Source organism: Ixodes scapularis, unplaced genomic scaffold (genome assembly GCF_016920785.2).
Source record: "Ixodes scapularis isolate PalLabHiFi unplaced genomic scaffold, ASM1692078v2 PGA_scaffold10__122_contigs__length_95168666, whole genome shotgun sequence".
In the NCBI taxonomy this organism is placed as follows: Eukaryota; Metazoa; Arthropoda; class Arachnida; order Ixodida; family Ixodidae; genus Ixodes; species Ixodes scapularis.
The window spans coordinates 73144577-73167267 of NW_024609836.1; the positions used below are offsets into that span (position 1 = coordinate 73144577).

At 45.2% G+C, this 22691-nt stretch overlaps 1 protein-coding gene across 1 annotated transcript; it reads left to right on the forward strand.

Annotated features, from left to right (window-relative positions):
• The first annotated feature begins 2640 nt into the window (after nucleotides 1-2640).
• LOC115328566 (actinia tenebrosa protease inhibitors-like) lies at nucleotides 2641-21229 on the forward strand. The gene is made up of 7 exons (XM_040211735.1): nucleotides 2641-2677; nucleotides 5218-5403; nucleotides 8471-8659; nucleotides 10152-10325; nucleotides 18225-18428; nucleotides 20025-20079; nucleotides 21136-21229. The coding sequence occupies exons 1-7, from the start codon at nucleotides 2641-2643 to the stop codon at nucleotides 21227-21229; spliced, it is 939 nt and encodes a 312-aa protein (XP_040067669.1).
• Nucleotides 21230-22691: the final 1462 nt, after the last annotated feature.

The following is a 22691-nucleotide window of genomic DNA, read 5'->3' on the forward strand; positions in this document are numbered from 1 at the left end:
TAACACATGGAAGTGCAGAAATAGCACTCCGGTAGCCACACTTGTTTTTTCTAGTACACTCTATCCCAGCTGAGCGGGGAGGGACGCCATTTTCATTCATTCGCCCGGTAGAATGCGTGGGATCGACATCCAAATTTCGGTCCTCTCCTTTCATTTTGCAGGCTCTGGCGAGAAAATGATATAGTGTTATTCCCTGGTGGCTTAAAAAGTTAACGAATTAGGTTTCTCCACGTTTTAACGCAAGCCTTTATTCAGACAAAAAAAAAAAAAAATAAAAGCCCGTAGCAGACGACGCGTAGCCTCAACGGTGCTCTGCACCAACAGCGTGTCGCGTCAAAATGGCGGTTCTCTCCTCTTTGGTCCCCTCTTCCCCTCTAGTTGCTTTGGTGCTCTCCTTCCTTTCCTTCACTTTTCTGCTCTCCAACGCCTTCGTCGCCACACCCACTGGCCAGACTCTCCCAATATACGGCTGAGCCGCCACGACAACAGCGCCCCCACAGGGGTATCTGGTGGTGTATATATGGTGTATATTGGAGCGATACGCAAGCCTTCCACAAAACTAATGCTTTAGAAAAAAATATAAATATATACACCTGCGCAAAATATACCTGACCTCCAAATAATAATAAAACATGTTTCATATTCTATAATAATACATATATCTATTCGCTCAATAAAGTAAGTGCAAAATATGCAAATAAAACGTATTGTTTGTATCTGCGCAGAGTTCATCGTGTACAGTGTATGTTTGGAACTGAATAACCGACCGACTCATCCATGAGCGTAGGGATCGCAACACGTTGTCGCAGTGGAAGTTTTGTAATTATTGTACAATCGGAATCTAACGCGAGCAGTATGTCGAGCTCACTTTTTGGCCGCAATGTTTCTCGCTTTCTGTAGTGCTTGATGTCTTAAAAGTGTGAGAGTGTTGAAAAATTAGTAAATAGCATGTACAAAACAACGACGGAAAAACACACACACACATACGACAAGAACTGGCGCTTTCGTATATGTGCCTTTTTTGTCCTTGTCTTCTTCGCGCGATCTAGTAAATATCAGAATAAATCAATCATCCCAATCAAGAGTCGTGCTGTGTTTCCTCTTTCTCAAAAAAGAAAAAAAAGAAAAAACAAACAAACACAAGCACACACACACAAAACATTAGTGTGTTATCCGCGACGTGCGCAGTTTCTAAATTGATTTCTCGCTTTTTTACTACTTTAAGTTCCGATTCGTCGCGTGTTTATTTAGTCAGTCTACTACAGCGTACATTATACAAATAATTTTTCTCTTGACTAACCCTATCGCGTTCGAATTAATGTTTCTCAATATATATTTATATACATATTTTAAGATAGCGCAAAATAAGACAATGAAATGTTTTTTTTTGTGTGTTTTCGTAACAACTATTGAGGGCACGTGCAGTGCTTTCAAGCTGTGCAGCTTGAGAAAGCTTCGAATGCAAATTATAACGCCGAAAAGCTGTGGTTATTCTTCCCATTCGGTCTCATCTTCGTGCGTGCCCGCTTCCAATCAACGTTATGGAAGTGTCAAGCTCTTAACCGGAGGAACTTCACAGAGTGTCTGTATTTGAATGATAAGTGCTCGCCCTCTGAATTTGAATCAGGGAATCGGCGCAAGTCTGAACCCGAAGGGCCAGATCTCCGATTGCCACTACCGCAGGATCTGCAGCCGACAGGCAAAGCGGCCACCTCAAACGTATGGCACTCGCGCAGAGTGTCGAACTTCAAAACTATAAACAGCCCCAGCCCAAAAAAAAAAAAAAAAAAAAAAAAAAAAAAAATTGAACAAACACGGTATTGATTAAAATATTAAAATTTACAAAGACATAACAGTCAGCAACACCTCCCGGGGTGTAAGCAGTTTTGCGTTTAGGTGGGAACTTTCCAAAGTATGAGTATAATGGCTGCCGCACGTGTAGGCGGTGCCCATACTGGATGCTTTCGAGCCTCCGTATACATGTACATCGGCGACTTTCAGAGGGAGAAAAACATGCAACAGAAAAGGATACACCGGCTGGTGTATCGGTGCCGGCTGCTTCTTTACACCTGGGATTAGACTTCGTCAGTCGCTCCAGAATAATATTTTTTTTTTCATTTTTCACGGATAAGCTTTCAGAAGGTACTCCGGAGGCGTATAACTGAAATAGTAATAAAAAAGGAAATACCGGGGATCGCTTTACGCGCGTGGCGTGTTTATGAAATCTACGAGTCCTGCAAAATGTGCGCAAAGGTGTATTACAAAGCAAGAATATATACCCACGTGCTCCTAGCATACACGTGTTCTCCAGATAGCATTCGGTATTTGTTCTCTTGTTTTTTCAGATTTTCCCGGGAAACGATTATGAACAATACCAAAACGAACAAAATATTGTATACTTTGGAAAATAAAATTAGAAACTTGAACAGATGACGTACCTTTTCGCGAAAGATTGTAAAACAAAAGTGCTTGAAGGAAGAATTGCTGGAAAGACTATCTGCGTCACAGATGGTGCCCAGCAACGGACAGCCTCTATGCTGTACCTCGTTAACAATGCACTTACCGTGCCTTTATATATGCTGGCACGAGAATTGGACGTTTAACAGCAACGCAGCGTTTCACCAGTGAGAAGCGCCGGACATGCTTTGGTTCCTCCCGTTGATTTTGGGCACTCTCGGTACGTTACCCAATTGATTTCTCCTTACTTATTAAAGTGTACAATTTGTTTGTGAACGCAATGTGCGGGTAATGTTGTTTGGGGAGGCGCAATCTTGTTCGGGAGAAGAGAAGAACCGTGTTGTCCTCACCGCAGAAATAAAGTCCGCATTGCCGGACGATAGGACTCTGCCCAACTGTATACCAACTGCACAGCGCTGAAGGCTGGTTCACACTGCCCCATTTTCTTGCGTTAAGTTACGTCACGAAATATTACGTTGAAGTCACCGGGACTTCTGCGCTTCATATTAAGCGAGGCTACCAGTTCAAGAAGGAAGCATGACTCGCGACATTTGAGACACGAATGTTTCGGTGACTCATACGTAACGTAACTTAACGTAAGGAAATGGGGCAGTGTGAACCAGCCTTAACGGCCCGAACCCAAAGTTGCAGGACTTACTCTTATCAAATTAAAATAAAAGTCGCCACTTTGCCGTACTAGCGTGGCAAAGGCCGCGGTAGCATGGATTGTGATGTGTCGATGTGGAGAAACTGTGTGCACGCGGGGAGACTGGATGGCGCAAAGCGGCCCTGTGTAGTAGGTGCGCGAGTGCTCCCTGGAGTCGGTTCACAGACGCAGCGAAGCGCTGATGTAGCGCTGCTCACATGTAGTGAGATACTTATCGTCTCCCAAGAGCAACAGTTTTGACGGTGCGATACAAAGCTGGTGAACGCTCCCGTCAGCACGCGCCTAGCACGAGGTGAGCGCGTAGTGCTTGTCGGGGTCCATTGCATGTATGAACAGGCCTTTCTTGTGCGTGTTATCGTCTGCGGTTGCGGTGTAAATGCAGTTTTCTCAGAGCCTGTTGGAGTGTGAGACGGGCGGAGAGTTAGCAAGACAAAACAATCTTGTTTTGTCGTGCCCTATTACGAGCTCGCGGCAACAGAGAGCTGAACACTGGGAAAGTGTTTCGACCTGTAGCGGCAAAGGGGTCTACTTTTTTTAGAGCGCAGCTCTTAGGCGCCTGTTTCCCACTTGAGCGGCGTCGGCGTCGGCGTCGTGGTAACCGCGCGCGTTGCATTAAGGAAATAATGCAAACGGGCGTAACCGCGCGCTGCATTATGGGGAAATTTCACCGCTAAACTTAGCGGGCAAATTCTCGTTAAATTTTCCGGGAAATTTAGCGAACATTTCTCGCTAAATGGGAAGGGAGCAGGAGAGGAGAGGGGCAATGTACGGATGGGGAGGAGGGGCATACTTTCCTCTCATTACCATCCTGTCCTCCTCCCCAAGAGCTGCGCTCTAAATTGGCATTACAGATAGAATTGTAACGCCTTTCATTTTTCCCTCAGCTTTCCTTTCGCTCTTTTTTCTGCTTCTGTTCTGGGGAAGCCCGAAACATGCTCGTTTCGCGGAGCAGCGCGCCGCTGCATGTCCAAACACGAGATATTGTACATCTGCCAAAAGTAAAGGCCCATACGTACAATCGCGTTTGAGCGTGTTTGAGTGCGTGGCGGCGTCCTTGCGGCCACAAGTGGTCGCTTGCGGTGCGACGCGCACCTTCCCGCAACGCTCGGTAGCGCGACGCAAGCAAGTAGAGACTCGCTCAACTTTGCGAAGCGTTGCGGTGCGTTCAACCAATCAGAAGCCGAGAGAGGAGAGGAGGGTCACGTGTTCGCTGGGACCACTTGGCGAGGCTTATCCGGTTCTCCGCTCGCAGAACTTGCTTTTTCGTTTCGGGGAGCGGTGGGGACTGCTTTTTCCAAGGCTGCGATGGTTCAAGCTCGACAAGATGTCGGGGAAGCCAGCGGGATTGTCCCAAGATCGAACACTTCGAGGCTGTCGCCGGGCGCAGCCATGTTGCCGAGGATTTCGCATTCTATTGGTCGGCCGCTAGCATCGACATAGAGTTCTTATTGGCTTTTGACTGCGGTCGACAGCGCGTCAATGCAACCGTATGTACAGGGTGTCACAAGAAAATTTACACGGTTTTTTTTACCGCAAAAATAAACTAGGCATCGCCGAACGCTCATTCTCCGCCCAAAGGTAGCTCTAGAGGTCACAACCAGATGCCAAAGTTTCAGCCCGATCCCATAACTTAATCAAAAGTTATAAATGATTTTCTGAAAATTTCAATGGGGAAAGTGGCGGCCGACTGAGTTTTCGAACACATGGGGCTCTATGGCACCAGAAACCGAAAACAGGCAAAAATGGGCTCCATTTTCCCATTGAACTTTTCAGAAAATCACTTATAACTTTTGATTAAGTTATCGGATCGGGCTGAAACTTTGGCACCTGGTTGTGACCTCTAGCTCTACCTTTGGGCGGAGAATGAGCGTTCGGCGATGCCTAGTTTATTTTTGCGGTAAAAAAGACCGTGTAAATTTTCTTTTGTGACACCCTGTACAAGCTTGGCGCAAGCGCTCTTCGCAACGGAACGCGTCCGCTTGCCGCAGCGGAACGCACCGCGCTCAAACGCAGATGTGCGTAGCGGCCTCAACGCGGAGGCACTAAAAGAAGAGGTATGGGTTGTTAAAGATATTGCAAATGCTGCGTTTCAGGCACGATCACCGATGCCGGTGCAGCTTCCCCTAATACTAGGGCACCCACCTTTCGTCCGATGTACTATCTCCGGACGTCCCCCAAAGGCCGAAACAGGGCATGTGTGCCAGCACCGAAGAACGTCAAATGCACCCAGCATGATCTCTACTCAAACCAGTCTTTGTGCGAACTTCGGTGTCAACGTGGTAAGCTTTCAATGCATTCCTTAATTCAGCTCAGTTACGTCAAATTGTCTTGGATCTGAATCCAAGACAATTTATAAGGTTAAACGATGAGCATACACTTCAAAAAAAAAAAAAAAAGAAAGAAAAGAAATGTCTGTGAATTCGCTTTCTTGCGGAACACGAGTCAACGAGTCACGACGAACGGCAAAAAGATCCCGGCGAATAGGGAAATGTAAATATACAATTGCACAAAAAAAAAAAAAAAATGCAATGCACACAGGGACAATGGAAATAAAATTTCAGTTCCACATTGTTTCGGGGCACCTCAAAATTCCAGATCTAATCATCAACTTTGTCATTGGCTGGAGTGCTTCTGTCGTTTGTAATCATTGGCTGTTTAAATGTTGTGCAGAAAACTAAACTCACGTAATTGTTTTAGAGCGTAGTCTTCCGGTCAGCGAAGAATGAGTCACGCGGACCCGGAACTTTCACATATATGTTTCTTGATTTTTTTTTGTTTTGTTCTCGGGGTTCTCCGTTGCTTTGAGATGCATAAAGCTCCATTTTAAAGAGGCCGTTAATGTCCCCTTTCATTCCGTTTGTTATTAGTTTAATATATATATTTTAATTTGACCGTATGCATGAGTCAGTCATATCTTTTTGACATCGCTGAATTTTCAATGTCCAGATTTTTGTTGCGTGTTAGCATTGAAATTACCTTATCCATTATTTTTCGCAAAATGTTTGACTTTCGGTATAATATGAAGCTATATGCATAACTTCAAATATTTCTCACCAAGAACGAAGATGTAGCAATTACGGTAGGGTGTACCTTATTATATTGTACACATTTATACGCTTTGTTGGAAGCTTGGCATAGTCGAGGTATGTTTTGCTTTTTTCTACAAAAAGAAAATTCAAAACTGTTGCGTAATAAAAAAAAGACACACACACAAAAAACGACACAAACGTTGGTTTTTCGGCTCAAGATTGAAGCCGTGTAACAGAGACGTACGCCTCTTGCAGTGAGCAACTAAACAAATCCACGGGTCTACGGGATGTGGGGACGTGTGTTCCCGAAGAGCACACAAGAGAGTTGTTGTCGCTGACAGCTTTAGAAACGTGGGTTGTGTGCCATCAATTACGTTCACGCGTATTTTTCTGCGTGATTCCTTCATCGGCCTATTTTATCGGCTGATGGCGCCATTTCATTGGCCGTCGAGCGATACTACGATGCTGGAGATTCGACACACCCTACGTTCCTTGAGCTCTCACTTAGGCCATGTTCCGAAATTTACTCGATCTCACTCTTGGGAAAAAAGTTCTCTACCTTAGCGTCCGAAACTTTACCTGCGTCCAGCGTTGCTCAATCTGTCTTGTCACGTGACAGGATCCGCCGGAGTAACTCGTATCCGTTCGAGTAAAGGTTGGTTCACACGCTTCCATGAGTCTGACTGAGTGCACTCTAAAAAAAGGGTGTATCGTTACACCCTTTGTTCCATATAATACGCTCTAAAACTTCAATTCGACACGTACAGCGCTCTATCGTCGAACAGACGGCCCCAAATTTTACGAGGGGCTTGATAGCCGCGTGGTACAACTTATTATAATAGCTAATGTACGTTTTACTGGATACAAAATAAATAATCGGGGTTTTCTTGGTTCTACTGTAAAAACTCGGTGTTTTCTTTATGTGGTCTTTGGTGCGCACTTTAACCATTTAAAAAAGTTATATCGCACCGTTATCGAACCCCTCGTAAACTTTGAGGCCAGCTGTTCCACTATAAGGTGCTGTACGTCGAAATGAAGTTCTGGGGTGTATTATATGGAATAAAAGGTGTAACGTACACCCTTTTACACTCTATTTTTCTTGAGAGTGTGGGACTGCAGCGGCCTGCGACGTACAGGTTGCTATGACAACGGCTACGGCGGCTCCAACAAGGCGGGGTAAAAACCGGTATTGTTGGAGCTGAAGCCGCTGTTGCCATAGCAACCCGCACGTCGCAAGCCGTTGCAATTGCACCCCGTCGGACTCGACGCAATTGTGTGTGTATCGCCCTTAAGATTTGGAACACAGTCTTTCGTACGCATCAGAGGCCAGATTCACAAAGAGCTCCTTAGGTTACCACAACGTATAGCCAAGAAGTTTGTAAGTTAAGCACATCGTAAGGAGAGGAGAAATCGGTATTCACGAACATGTGCTTAAGTGAGAGAGGAAAGCGACCTTCTCGTTGGGAAAAACTAGAACTTACCGGTGTACCGCAACCTCTTAATACCCACGAGAGCGGGATGTTGCTATGGCGACGGCGTCTCCGGCAAGACGAACAACCAATCGGAGAGGTCGGCATGGTTTGGAGAACGTGGATTCTGATTAACAAACTCAGGCCGCCTTTCCGCCAACGCTTGTCTATAGGGCTCGTGTCCGTGCAGTGATATGTTGTGTCGACGCTAACAAGATCTAAACGGGCCCGAAAGCCGAGGCCGGGATAACCGCCTTCGCTGTTTACTACGAACTCGATCGCTACGAAGTCAGCACGACTGTCATCATATGTCTTGCTAATGCCCCAGTCGGAATCGTTGTAATATTCTTGAAAACGTTCTAAGGTACTGATAGTTTTAGAAATATGTGAATTAAAGTGAAACCATTACCTAATGATACAAATATTACGAATATATAAATAATTGGGTGCCACTGCGCCAGCTAGCGTGTGTCGAGAATTCTAACAGCTGGGCCGCGATACGACCCAGATGTAAGGCAACCATAGGCACGATAGACAAATATTTCGAAAACTTAGTAGTGAATCTTAGGTATTTAATTATGATTTTATACACTTTGTGCCTGACGTCAGCTACGGTAATTAACATTATCCGTAAGATTTTTTTTTTTAAGTTTTAGTGTTTGTTTTATATAATTATTTTCCCTGTTAGAAAAACAACAATCCTGTGTGTTTGTATACCACGAAAGTTCATATATACCGTGAACTTATTTCTTAATACTTTCCTGCGTTAGAATTTATCGCAAGGAACCATTATATCAACGGTCATTTAATGTCTCTATAAGTGATCACATCCTTTGTGTTTTTTGTAGAGTCAAGAAAAAATGCAAGTCTGGAGAAGCGCAAAGAGAACTTCGTGGAGTCGAAAACGACTGAACACCTCGACCTCTATTACTATGACAAGCCGGATAAAAAATGTTACAAAGTACCTGCAAACGCTGAGTGCACCCCGCACCATCTATACTACGGCTTGAAAAGTTGTGAAACACGCTGCAACGCTAGTAAGAAATAGAATACCTTCTCAGCATGTCACGCCTCTTTTGTTGTAATGACGCGCACATTTCTTACCGTTGAGCGATTGCCATTAAAACCAGTCTCAAATTGCGCATTTAATAAAGTACAAAGCGCGACATTGTTAGCGCGAACAAGCGATCGCCGGTTTTTCCAGTTTTTCTCTTTGAAACCAAAGGATGTCGTCGAAGATATTGCTGCTACGGAAAGAGCTAATTTAGCTCGATAATGTAAGCGATAAAATTTAGTGCTCGCTGATACTATTCAGAAGTAAAATGAGAAAGTGCGCTAATGTCGTGTTCGCGCTAACAGTGTCGCGATGTGTACATCTGTCGCCTTGGACAATACTCTAGTAAGACACAAGTCACAGATTCGCCAGAAGTTCTTCACTCGTTCTCATTGCCTTCAGCGATTGTTCCTTCAAAGTGTGGAAAGAATTCGCTAAAAAGGTCATCGCGAACCGATCCAAGGCATTATTCAAAAATACAGCTCTAACGAACCAACAAAAATAAAAATAATACATGCGCTTTCAAAGTCAGTAGGAACGTGAACAGATTAACTCAGTTCTGGAACTCCTGCGGAGGGGGGGAGGAGGAGGAGGAGGTGGGAGGGGGAGGGGGAAGGGAAAGGAGGGTACTTCTTTCACTCCCGCGAGTCCACCTCCCGTCGTTTGAAGCGCCATCTAGATTTTCGTTTCAAGACTGTGTGTTCCATAGAGTATACGGTGAAACGCCATCTAGACTCTGTGCTTAAAACCACATGGACTTCGTAAAATAGACTGCAGTTACTATAGCAGCCGTCCCCAAAACGGTGGCGCGACAAACGACAGGGGGAATGCCGGGGAGGGGGGCTTTCCCTGTAAAGGCAGTATCTATGGACAGTTCCATAACTGAGCTAATCTAGTAACATTCGGTGCTATTGTAATCTAACACAATGAACACCGCAATTTAAGCTTACATTACAATATTTATAGAAAGAATATGATCTGCCTCATTATCCGCCAAGCTATTTCCGGTGAGCAGTGTTTTGTTACGAAACGTCATAATAAACGTCAAGCAAGAAATTGGAGAACGACCGCACAAATCGTGCCGCGACTGGCAGCAGAAGCGGTTGCATTGTCGAGGAATGGGATTTAGGAGGTTTGTGCGGTACGGTGCCCTTTTATAGTGACGAAGGGAAGTTCAGCACTAAGGCTTTCTTATCTATGTAGTGTCGGCCTTGACATAGTTGATGTTGTTGCGAGAGGGGCGATGGCGATGGGGAAGGAGGTCAGTTCAGAAAGCGTTGATTGATTCAAAAATTGAGAGCTCAGTGTCGCTATCACTTTCTCAGCGCGATCACGTAGGTTTTTGCGTACAAACGCCGCTAATGTTCGGCAGAAAAAAAAATAACAACACGAACCGCCAAAAAAACAAAGAAAAAGCATGTAATTCTGTTGCGCCTCGCACGTCGTGCTTTACCCATGTCTTTCGATTCTTGCAGCGAGTCGCAAAAATATCTGCAAAATGCTACCAGAAACTGGACGATGCAAGGCCAGCTTCAGAAAATATTACTACGACTCCAGAGATAAAACATGTAAAGCATTTACATGGGGAGGCTGCGGCGGAAATGCAAATAAGTTCGACACAAAATCCGCGTGCGAAGAGCACTGCAAAGGTAAGCAAACCTCGTATTTTATTCAAACTAAAACCGCCAAGGCGCTTCAAACGCGGTTAGCGTGTGAACACATAGTACAAAACACAGTCTGCAAACACTGTCTGAGACTTAAGCTAGGTGGCGCAAGCTGCCGCCCGTTACAAAGAGTATAGCCGTTAACATCCATTCAACATCCATCCATTCATCTTACTTGCGTGACGGTCCTGCCATATTGGTCATACCAAAACTGTCTAGAGACATGTTCGGAGCATACATATCTATAGGGTGTCCCAAGTCACCAGGCTTGATCTAAAATGGACCGTAAAAATCGACCCCTACACGTAGCAATCTAAACATTTCGTCAAAGGTGTATTTAACAGTTCGGTTTTATCCTGCAAATTATATAGCGTAGCTCCCTTTCCGTAAAAAAATAGGGTAAAAAAGCTTGCCAGGGTCAACGGCAGGCGGCGACGCGGACGACCAAATCGACTGGCGGGTCGCGTTTGGCGCTCGTATTGATAGATGGCGCTACCTCTTTATCGAGACTTCTCGCGGCCACCGTGGTTAATTAAAATGAACATAATCTTTTTGTAACGTACCTTTGGTTTAAAAGTAAATCCGAACAATAAAATCAAAACTTAAAGTAAAAAAAAAAAGAAAAAAGAAAACGCGTTTGCACAACGACGGCGCTTTTGCAGCCAACGGATTTCGTCTGCGTGCCGCCTGCTTTCTTTTGCTGGTCGGCAAACCTTCGGACGCCGCTCCCAACGCCATCTATCAATACGCGCGCCAGAACACACCCCACAACTCGACTCGGTGTTCTGCGTCGCCGTACGCCGTTGACCCTGGCAAGTTTCTTGGCCCTATTTTTTTACAAAAAGGGAGCTAAGCTTTGCAATTTTACCAGAAAAAAACCGACCTGTGAAATGCACATTAGACGAAAAGTTTAGATTGCTTTTTGCAAGCGTCGATTTTTACGGTCCATTTCAGATCGAGCCTGGTGAATTGGGACACCGTATATATGAAGCAAGCGTGCTTCGAAGGCGCTTGAGGCACGTTCGCGGACAATTCTGCCATCGTGTCTGCTTCGAACAGCGTGTCTTTTGCATGATGTATGAGCTGTGTGACCACGGCTTAGCGGAAAAAGTATGACAGATTTTCAAACATACGTAGAAATTGACTGTTTCCTAAATTGCCTCAGCACCAACGAGGACGCTGCCAGTGTAGCTACACGAGCTTCACGTGCTGGCGTCTGCAGCAGTGGCAGCAGAAACTGTTCTAAACCAAAAGCCTAAAACAAACGGCGTCTTGCACGCGCATTCATCAACCCCTTTGAATCGTTCATACGGGGACAGCGAATCCGTACGGCGCGTAGACATGCATTCCCAGCATTGTCCATGATGCTTGAGTAACTTAGCCATGAGGCTATTGACTGACACTGGCCTAGACGCCATACGGAGTTATTTATCGTTGCGTTCTATAGGTGACTGGATCCTGGGAAAGTAGCGCCATTGCCGCCCTGCCTGGTAGACGGACGCAAACAGATACGAATATACAGACGACCGAATCCTGGCATGCGATTGGCTGGTCGGTATTTGTTGCCTAGGCAACAAATCCTTCTAAGCCAGTCACGCTTAAAGTCACTGGATGAGCAATCGCCATTTTGGTTCATGGAATGTACAGTTTCTTCTTGACCAATCCCTTCTTAGTGAGCCGATACAAATTCCCGGTGAGAGCATGCTGTATGAAGACATTTTATTTATGAATACCGAAATGTTGTTATCCAAACACTGGCGGAACGAGCGAACAACTTCACACCGCCAGCCACCACATAAAGTGTCGGTGCTTGGCCACATCAAAAAATAAATTTCTTGTCTTGAAATACGCACGAAAAACAATACCATTGCAAGGGGCCGGTGCAGATAAGTATCATTGATAAGTTGACTCGATGCACAGTGCCAAGGACGCCTATATTGGTAACACTTTCAGAACGATGATGCTCCAGAGCGATCTTGGTGCGACTGGCTCAGAACGACGCTTTCGAAGTCTCAAAGATCGAAATAGACCAAAATGGCAATCGCCATGGCAACTTAAACGGATCAGCGAGGTATTCGCGACTCCAGCGACCTATAGGGGGCGCCACCACCAAACAAACATGGCGGCTGGGTCCGGGTCGCGTCGGCTCGGCCGGGCCTCCTGAACGGGTGTCGCATTCAATTTAACAGAATTTCTTTTGTTTAATGCCCAAATTTACAAGTATTTGAACTGAGACGGTTACGTGTAGCCAGTGCACATAAACTTACAGAGCAAAGTTTTGTTTTCCCGGTGTTTTTTGTTCTTTTCATGTCAAACTTTCGTTTCGGAGATTTCGTTCAAAACCGAAACTATGGGCTCCAGAGAGACGGTAATAGACTCTAATCAGTTTTGATCATTTAAGGGAAACGGCGATAACTACATGATTGTTCTACCGAGAATAACTTTCAGCTAACTCGCATGCCTCGACCATGCGACTTATCTGTAATAATACTTAAAAAAAACAAGCGAGCTGGTGATGATTCATGGTAATAAAAACTGAGACTCAGGAACACAGAAGGGGTATTGAGACGTTGTGTTGTGTTCGTCCCCTTCTGTGTTCCTTAGTCTTGGGTTTTATTACCATGATTTATCTGACTTATCTGTCCGCGAAATCGAGCTTTTATGCGTACCCGCATTAAAGAAACAGCTTCATTCGTCTGCTCGGTCAACAACGCAGGCTGCAGGAAAATTACGAAAATTAGGCAAGCGCTTCTTAAGCCAAGGAGCATGTTAACCCGCTGGCGCCCCACTAAACAGCTGATACTCGTATTTCAATTCAGGTTTTCGTAGCAATTGAGAAGTCATGTTGACGAGCGGGTGATGTATTATATTACGTACTATGTCCCACTAAAGCGATATTAGTAGATTCTTCGGGTTGAAATATGAGCTTAGTTGACTAGCTATTAGATAAATTGCCGAATAAAAGTATATTTGACAGACAGGGAGATACTATTTGAACTTAGCCAAATGGTTTTAGCCGGTAGCACGGAGTCGAATGCGGACAAACTGAAGAGAGTCGTCATCGGAGATTCACGCAGAACCTCTCTGCATTGAGCTTGGCTTCGAATCCTGAATAGAGAAAATGAGTATTTCTTGTGGGCGGTCAACCTGAGCAATGTAGACGTATATTGCTGCCGGCTTCGACGGCTGTATAGTATAAATATTGGAGGCGCGATAGATCATAACGCCGTGACAGCTTCTAACTTTGCGAGACGCGTCCCCCACCTTTTGAAAGCAGATAATTTCCCTCTTTAATCGTATGCAGCGAGCAGGTTTTCCTGAATCAAGTAGTGGCGAAATCAGCCCAACTTCTTCGGTGTGGTCCAGAGGCTTTTTTGGCAAAAAGCAGCCAAGATGCATAGCCAACGCACCGACCGGCGTGGGTGGCTCAAACTTCAAGCTTACCGAACACAACCAAACTCAAGAAAAGCAGCTATCGAAGCTTCCCATTCACTTGACTGCAGCATTGGTGTTTCCTCCAGTGAAACACCTCGTCTGCCGTCCTCAGTACACTGTTCTACATCCTTATAAAGAAACCACTTATCAGTTACCGAGTAGTCGTAACTTTGAATGTGATTCGAGACAGACAAGAAATCAAAACGTTTTTCTGTGATTCCTCCCCCTCCAAGAAATGGAAAGCACGCGACCGTGTATTGTGGAGTAAACAGGCTTTCAAACACATGATGAAAGGAAACAATCTACTGGGGCTTCACCTACACTAATGAACACTCAGGCAAACTTAAGAAATATTCGGACCTTCGTCAAATTAGATTGTTCGCCACCGCGCCGACAACACGTGTCCGCGAAACCTACCAGAGACGCGGAGGGGCGTGGAGCGACCTGGTCCGGCTGGTTCCCGGTTTTCCCGCTTGGTAGCGTCCGTCTTGCTGGAGTTGTAGGTGGCGTAAGCTACCGCCCGATCCGAAGGGTTCAGCCGGATTCATCCATCCATCCATCCCGAATACATTGCGAGGTTTAGTCGTCTGTATGTTAGTATCCGTTTGTTTCCAGCTAGCAGGCAGGGAAGACAACGGCGTTAATTTCCCAGGATCCAGTGACTTTAGAAGCGCCAACACTCTTAGAAATAGGGGGTGTTTGGGGGTACATCCTTTGTACAATATGTAACACCCCAAGACTACATTTGTACGTTCAGTTTACTGACGTCGAGCTGGCGCGACAAACTCTTAGGAGCGGATTGACAGCTGTTGGATATAACGTACTAAATAGCTAATGTTCGTATCAAAGACTAACAAAAACTACACTGAGGCTTTACAGCAGGGCCAAATGAGCTTGACTGTCTTACTGTAGCCTCTAATGCCTACATCAGCTATTTTAATAAGTTTTATTGGTCGACTATAGACGATTGCAAGCTGGGCGACTGGCCGCCGCCATGTCTCTGCTCGAGCAGGCACGCCCGTGCGATTACGAGCTTGCCAAAGCTACGTTCACCCGCGCGTTGCACGCGTTTGCACGCATGGGGCACCACTTGTGGCGCCATGCTTGCAATTGTCTATAAAGCCGCTCTTGAAAGTTAGTATCGTTGGTTCGATGACTGTGTACTGAACGTCGAATTATTGTTTTGGGTTGTTACATGTGGGACAAGGGATGTACCCCTATACATCCGCGTATTTCTTCGAGTGAAGATCGCTATGGAGCTTCTTCGCGCTGAAAGCGTTGTTTGCCTTCATAAGGCCCCCACGCACAGTTGCTTTTGAGAGCGTTTGAGTGAATTTGACGGTGTTGCGACGATAAACGAAAGCGAGTCACCGGCACATCCGTGCTTCTTATGAAGGGTGGAGTCCAATTCAAGGAATAGCTTAGCATGCGACGTACGAAGCAGGAATGTCCTGGTTTCTCGCAGCCTCAACACAGTGAAACGCCCTCAGACGCTCTCAAACGTACTCAAAACTGGTGTGCGCGACTGCCGAGCGCGTACTGATGGCGCGCTTCTACAGCTATTTTTTAATGTGCTTTGTACACCATCGAAATCGCCGGTCTTGGCAGCCTATTAATGTGAAATGTTTCTTAGCTTGAACTCTACACAGCGCCCTCAAATAAGGTGAGTAGTGAATACCCCCATATAAGCAATTTTGGCACCATGTTCGCAATCAACGTATCAATCATACTAAGTAAACAGGATAACTGGGCGAGTTGGTATGGATTCATAATGCGGTGTTTTATGCCGTGCGGCATAAAACACCGCATTGAGTTCGTGCCATGCACCTTGGGTGTAGTATAGAAGATACCCTTCACCTGCGGGAAGGTATACATCGGACAAACGGGGCGGTGCCTCAACATTCGCCTGCGGGAACACCGTAGTTCTTTAACAGGTACGGCAAGCTCCCACTTGGCGTTACACTGCAGGGACTGCGCCTGTACACTGTTACTGGACAAAGCCGTTGTTTTGTATAAACACAGGGACCAAAAAGCTCGAGAGATTGTTGAAGCTCATAGAATAAAGAAGGAGGGGCCAGCCTGCGTGAGTCAGGCTTCCTTGAATTTGCTGGAGAGTGACGTCGAATTTTTAGATCGGGGATGACGCATATAACCTTGTGTAACTGATAGCACCCAATTTTGTGAGGCGCATGCGCATTTCCATCGTGATTAGAGAGTCATGTTGTCGTATGTTTTTCTTGGTGGTTTCCTGAAAATAAACCTTTCAGTTGTTAGTCCAGCGCTCGTCCTGTCCAGTTCCTTTTTCTGTCCTTGCAAAATTCGCGCTGTTCCATTATGTATCAATCATGCTTATCTCCATTGATATCCTGCAATGATGTTGCTCTTCTTGCGTATTTCATGACAGGAAAATTATTTTTCAATGCCATCCAACACATAATGCCGCATGTGGTGTGGTGCGAAGGTGTGCGCATATTTCGCCGGCGTGGATGCCAAAGTATCGGCATACAACAAATCTGTTCATAAAGCAACCCGTCTCCGCGAATTTGAATCGGCTCGCCAAGAATATGGAAACTGGTCATTTCATAAACTAAAATGGCGACCACATGGGGATCGCTTGGCGCTACTTTCCCGGAATCCAGTGGCGTTAGTGCGTTGTAAAGGATGTCTCACTCATTTGCGTTCCAGTGCGACCGCCTGCGATGCAACCGCTAGTGACACTCCTACTGGCGCCATCTATAGATCATTACGGTAGGAAGAGCCGAAAGAGAAATATGCTCTCCCCCTCTCACCCCGAGAGTCGTCTGCTCCGACGAGTGGGCTGTATCTAACAACCGGCTTTTGTGCAAACTCGGTTTAAAATCGCGTCATTTTGAAACTTTTAAGCACAAATACGCGTATTTTGATGTGCAAGTTATCGTGTAATGCCATGTCCGATAAAAAGACAAACCGGGTCCAATTGCGTAGTTACCTGCCGAAAACAAAAAGAAAAAGAAAAGTCAAAATTATGTGAGTGGTTGGTGTGCCCCTCCGGGCGATAAGTAAATCCGGCTGCAGTTGTGTTTTTACAATATAAAGGTCTTAGTGGTGTGGACCTTTTGCAAAACTGAGGGGGGGGGGGGGTGTAGAATAAATAAATAGAAACGTGCTCTCCTGACGCAATGGACGTAGAGGGTAGTACTGCCGGCTGACGCCACTGCTATTGAAGTAACGAAACAAAGATGGGCTAGCTGATTAGCTACAGAAATAAAGCAACAGAGCGCTATAGGTTGATTCTGAAGTAGCCATACATATTATAGAAACAGGAACCACTTCAGAGTGGCAGCCGCAAGAGAGAGCTCGATGTTCCGTTCAGCCCGCCGGTACAGCCCAAAAGATGGAGAACGGCTCCCTTCCGGTTTGTCGTCTGCTAGCGGAATCGGGCGCATGTTCTTTTCCGCGTTTTACCCTGCCGAACCTGGTGAAGTTTCCGGGTGTGTGAAGAGGACGCAGCGGTGAACAAAATGGCGCCGCCCTGAGAGGCTTCACTGGAATGGTCTATTGTATTGACGTGGCCCACTTCCCTTGTGCCCATATATTTTCCCATCTCTTTGCGCATCATTCGTTCACCATGAGTTTGAGATATTCTTGACCATGTTATGAGCGACCATTTACTGTGGATTTGTCGTAAATTTTATCGCGGATATACTGCCAAAACCCTTAGTCTATTTAAACGCAGATCGGAAAAGATTCAGGGTTTCCTGATACATGCTGCCAGCGTGTCAGTGTCTTAAGCGGTCGTAAGCAGTCTCAAGTGGATGTAACTTGGAACGAAGTTGGCCACAACCGATTCACTATATTGAGTTGAAAAGTGTCTCACTTTACACAAGCATATCGGCCCTCGTATGACCAAAGTACACTCGCACGTAACGCTATAACGCCTCTGACCAAGATGCTTCTTTGTAACGAGACTTCGTAACGAGACTTAGCTTCGGTTCACCTGATTGTTTACTAATTTTTGAGCGCAGCTCTTATGCGCCCGTTTCCGGCTTGAGCGCCGTCGGCGTCGGCGTCGCCGTCGCCGTAACCGCGCGGTTCATTATGGGATATGTCGCATAATGCACCGCGCGGGACCCTCGTGACGTCAATCGTGACGTCACGTGTGACCTCACGAGGGTTCCGCGCTGTGCATTATGGGACATTTCTCATGATGCAACGCGCGGAGAGGAGGAGAGAGGCGAGAGGAGGAGGGAGGAGAGGAGGGAGGGGGAGGAGGAGGAGGAGAGCAGCGTGAAGGATGAGGGGAGGATCAGGGAGGAGGGGAGGAGGAGTAGCAGAAAGGATGAGGTGAGAGGAAAGAGGCGTATGCCCGCTTTTCAGTACCCTTCCCTCCTCCTCCTCAAGAGCTGCGCTCTAATTCGGCATTACAAGAAGCTGTAAACGTCTTTCATTTTTTTTTACTTCTTTTTATAGTTGTTCCTACCACACCGAAACCTAAATGTCCGAAAAACGAGACCTACAAGATATGCGTAAGCAGCTCCTGTGGCGAACGTCGGTGCGGAGAGCCCAAACCAGTTGGCTGCACTTTGGATTGCGCTTCTGGATGCTTCTGCAAGTACGGGTACTACAGGGTCAGAAATGGAACTTGCGTTCGCAAATCGCACTGCCCTCGAACAGGTGCGTAACACACAGATTAGACTTGAAGTACACATTTTTGAAGTTTTACCCGTTCCTACGAAGCCAGCAACACCGTTTTTTTACGGAGACATCGTTTAGATTATTATTATTTTTTTTTTCGAAGGGTTGTATTTAATGCTCAGCGAAAAGGTAGCCCATGTGCGGCCAAGGTAACTGTGTTATGTGTATGCTTAGACAGCAGGAATTTAGTCAGCCTCAATGGGCCAGTCGTGTATTCGCTGGAGATGAAAAATTTGATCAGTACAATAGCACTGCTAGCCTGGTGCCCTTAATGTGCACTGCGCAGAATCGATAGACGACCGCTCGCAGGTACGTTGTGCATCTAAGTTGAAAAGGGCAGGCGTGGGGAGTGGACCAAAAAGGTCTCGAGAGAAAGAACGAGCAATAGATAGACAGAAAGGCCGATAAAGAAAGCAGACTATACCTATGGTTGTTTTCGTTTTACGGCGACCAGTTGAAGTTGTTCGGGTGTTCGTCCACTTTATTTATTTTTGTACGCTGCGCGACACATACATATGTCGCGCAGCCAACATATACATAAGCTTGCAAAGGGATGTTTTTCTGTATCTTTGTGTATATCAAAGTGTCTCAATATGGTGCCATGGGAACCATTGATGCCAGCATTTATGCACAGCCGTTCAAAAGCGGCCGGAGTCATGCGACCTTTTCTTATAGATTATTATATTCGCTCTATGAACTGAACACAGGATTCCTAGGTTCTTCAGCGTGAGCTTTCGTTTCCAGAGCTCCAAGCTGCGTCGTGCTAACACACTCGGAAATGGCAAGAACCAGTTAATTGGTTGCATAAAGCGGAGCAGGCAGGAAATGTAAAAGCATAGAACTACAAGGGTCGTGTTTCCCTTAACGGCTGAAATGTACCTCTATAACGTGTAATAAAAAGCTCTATCCGCCAAATTTTGTTAGCATTGTTTTCTTATAGCCGTGAAGTTCAAGGGGGTGCTGCTCTCAGCATAGATTAGGTTTGACTCGCAGGACCGCACTGCCGCTCTTGCGGTAGTTGCATTTCCTTTTCTTGCCCAACCTACATCTGCAGTTGTTCACAACCATGAAAGGGGGGTTGGTGGCCGGGTGTGTTAACAGAACGCAGTCCAGAACACGTGAAGCGGAACTTTGCTCGGCAGAGCCCAGAGATCCTAGGATCAACCCGCCCCCACTCCCTCTTTTCCTTTCAATCTGGATGAACATCGTATACCAGAGTGCTGACGTGTATCATTACTGCGGGTGGCACGCCGAAGAGTCCAGGCTATGCAGTATATTGTACTGGCTAAATTTCTCTCACCTTCGGCGGAGGCATCAGATGCCCAAGGGGGCTGACTAAATGTCATCTGTCTAAACAACCACACAACACGATTAATTTATATATGAACGATGGACACGCCTTTGCAGGTCTTCACGTTAGGCCTATCGAGAGACACCAGAGACGGTGAAACGGTGTCCTGTGACTACGTTTGCAAACGTGTATTGAAGACGCGCTAAAGCGTTTTTCTTAGGTCGTATTTTTTTCCCGTCCCGTCAGTGTTTGCTTGCAGTCTCATAATTTTGTTCCCTCTGCAGATTTGACCATTACATTTCCACCGACAACGTCCAAACTTCCACTTGAACCGGAAGTGTGAGTAACTATTCTGAGAATGCAGCTCATATTGAAAATATGAACGAGTGGATATCTGCTTCATCTAGTTGTTTCATTTAACGGTACTAGGTAGAATATCGTGGACGAAAGCGTGGTACAACTGCTGTGCTTCTGCATGCGTATAGTTCTGCATGAATAAAATATTTATAGGGTGGCTACAGCCAATCACTTTAGGCTGTAAAACTAACCGAAAAAAATCAGATCCTGCAGGTAAAAAAGCTCAGACTTTCACCCAATGTGCATTAAGGGTGTTGATGTTACCATGTGAAATTTTACGGTATAGTTATTTTCGTTTGACAAAATATGGTCAACACATTTTCAATAGTCAACAGCGGACGTGTTTGCAAACGACCGAGTTAAAAATGAATGTAGCTTCTGGCACCATCTACCGAGAGGCGCAGCGAGCAGACGAAGACCCCATATATATTAAAAACATACATAAGCAACGCAGAACTTTGAAATTAAAGTAAACAGAGCTTTACCGTATGCTTGGCTTTCGTGAAGACGGTACTAAGCAGTAGCAAAATAAATGTATAATTAGTATCTTTTACAAACATCGAATGTTTGTGTGATAGCCCTGCAATCATGTTCAGAGCAGATGAGTGCTTATTTTTGTCTTGAATTTTCTTTTGTTTCCACGGTACACTAACGCCAGTGAAAGACGACTCAGCATGCTACAGATTAAAATATTTATTTTTAGATTGACTCGTTTGATGCTTTTGAAAGCTTTTGATGGACAGTAATCGCAGTAATTGCTTTAATTATTGTTTATTTGGGATATTCAAGATGCAACAAGAGTGCATTGCTGCGGGTGTTTGCGTCTCAATTTAGGCACTGTTTTTGGGTAGCACTTTTAACGTTTACCAAAATATTATTTTTTGTTTTGTTGTTGGAAGGGTTTTTGGAATGAAAGGGTGTGCAAACCGCAAAGTTGGCGAGATGAAAACGCCTTTTTGTTTAGGGAGCATTATTTGATTGTTCATTGTGATATTGTTTTTAGATAAACACATGAACATGCTTTTTTTTCTCCGGCAGATTTTCTCCGAACTCTAGTTCCACTGAAAACCCAGATGCAGTTCCTAAAAAAAAATCTTGGAAAGAATGCCTTTCGAAATTCTTTAAAATATAAAACAAACAACTTTTCTATAATTCCGGGCTAACAATAAACGAAATATTTAAAGTATACTGGTGTTCGTAGTGTTTTTGATATTTTTGTTTGCATACGGTTTTTAAGATGTTAATCAAATGCATTGATAATGCCCAAGTCCCACTAGAGCGACAAACAAAAACAGCCCACACCGACAAGCCTCAAACGCCAGCATCATGCGCGTGATGGTATCTTTGGCAGGCTTACAATCACTCGTGCTTTTCTCAAAACAACCGAGAGACTAAAAGCCTGTCAAAGGTACCTTGGCGAACATGCAACACGTAGTTAAGACATGTTGGTGTCGGTTGTTTTTGTTTGTTGCTGTAATGGGACTCAGGCTTCAGAGTAATCCGTAAGGAACAGATGTGAAAGAATCTGAACTGCTTAGAGTAGAAACAGACGTCATAACATGTATTACCAAAGTCATCGCCAAATGTTTGTCCCTTAAAAATTCAAGTGACATCATTAGGTTGTAGATATGTTGCCCGAATATTCCGAGTGTTTTAGGTACCATGGAAACCCTTGTCCCTAATAAATACAGCCCGGAAAATTAAAAGAATCCGTACATGTATACACTCAGGCGTCATGTCTGCTGCTACACAAATGGGCAGTTTGAAATCGTACAAAACTTGAAGCTACTTTTCCTGCTTTATGTGTGGCCGCCCTTACTGTTCGGCCACGAAAAATCAGTAATAAATCATGTCTCGTCCAGAATCATATTGTTTGAGCTGCAACCACGTCAAGTTCCTCAACGCGGCTTTATTCTGCTTGATGTCCTATGACAGCGAATCGCAATAAAATTGTGCATCAAACCTACAGCGCTTGTCAAGCCGGAGTCTGCCCATGACTGTCCCAGTGGCAAGGTAACCCAAGTTGTACTGTTCTTCATGGTGAACATTAGTTTTTGTCTCGGAATTTATTTATTTATTTGAAAGTACTGCCTGTCCTAAGAGGAACTTTAGCAAGATAGAACACAAAATACAAAAAAAATTGCATGCATCATCATTGGCACATTAAGGTCAAAACATTCACAAAAATGCTATTGAACAGTGCCCAAGAAAAGAACGAAATCAGAAATCATATTAATACCATGCCATGAAGAAACACAGCAGGCCAGCCATGGTTATAAAATAAAAGAAAAGTAATCTAATATCACTCATCTCTATGTGACAAAACATCTAGATGTGGTAGGAGTTAAGTTATTGTGGCGCTGCTAGTGATAGAAGGATCAAGTTCGTGCCATTCTCTGATGACCAAGAGTAAACTGGAAGCTCCTCCCACATCTTGTCCACTGTAGCAGAGCAAACGATGAGGAGGAGGCGCTCTCCTCTCCATCGTTCGCTCCGCTAAAGTAGAAAGAGAGGGGAGGAGCTTCCATCTTACACTTTACCTGTCATCGACCATAGGCTTCACTGCCCGGGTGGCCTTGGTGGTCACCTGGCAA

Excerpts from the sequence above, each read along its gene's own strand:
- LOC115328566 (XM_040211735.1), top strand. The coding sequence starts at position 2,641 with ATGCTTTGGTTCCTCCCGTTGATTTTGGGCACTCTCG. Across the intron at positions 10,326-18,224 it reads GTGCGAAGAGCACTGCAAAG|TTGTTCCTACCACACCGAAA; the intron begins GTAAGCAAACCT and ends TTCTTTTTATAG. Across the intron at positions 20,080-21,135 it reads CTTCCACTTGAACCGGAAGT|ATTTTCTCCGAACTCTAGTT; the intron begins GTGAGTAACTAT and ends TTTCTCCGGCAG.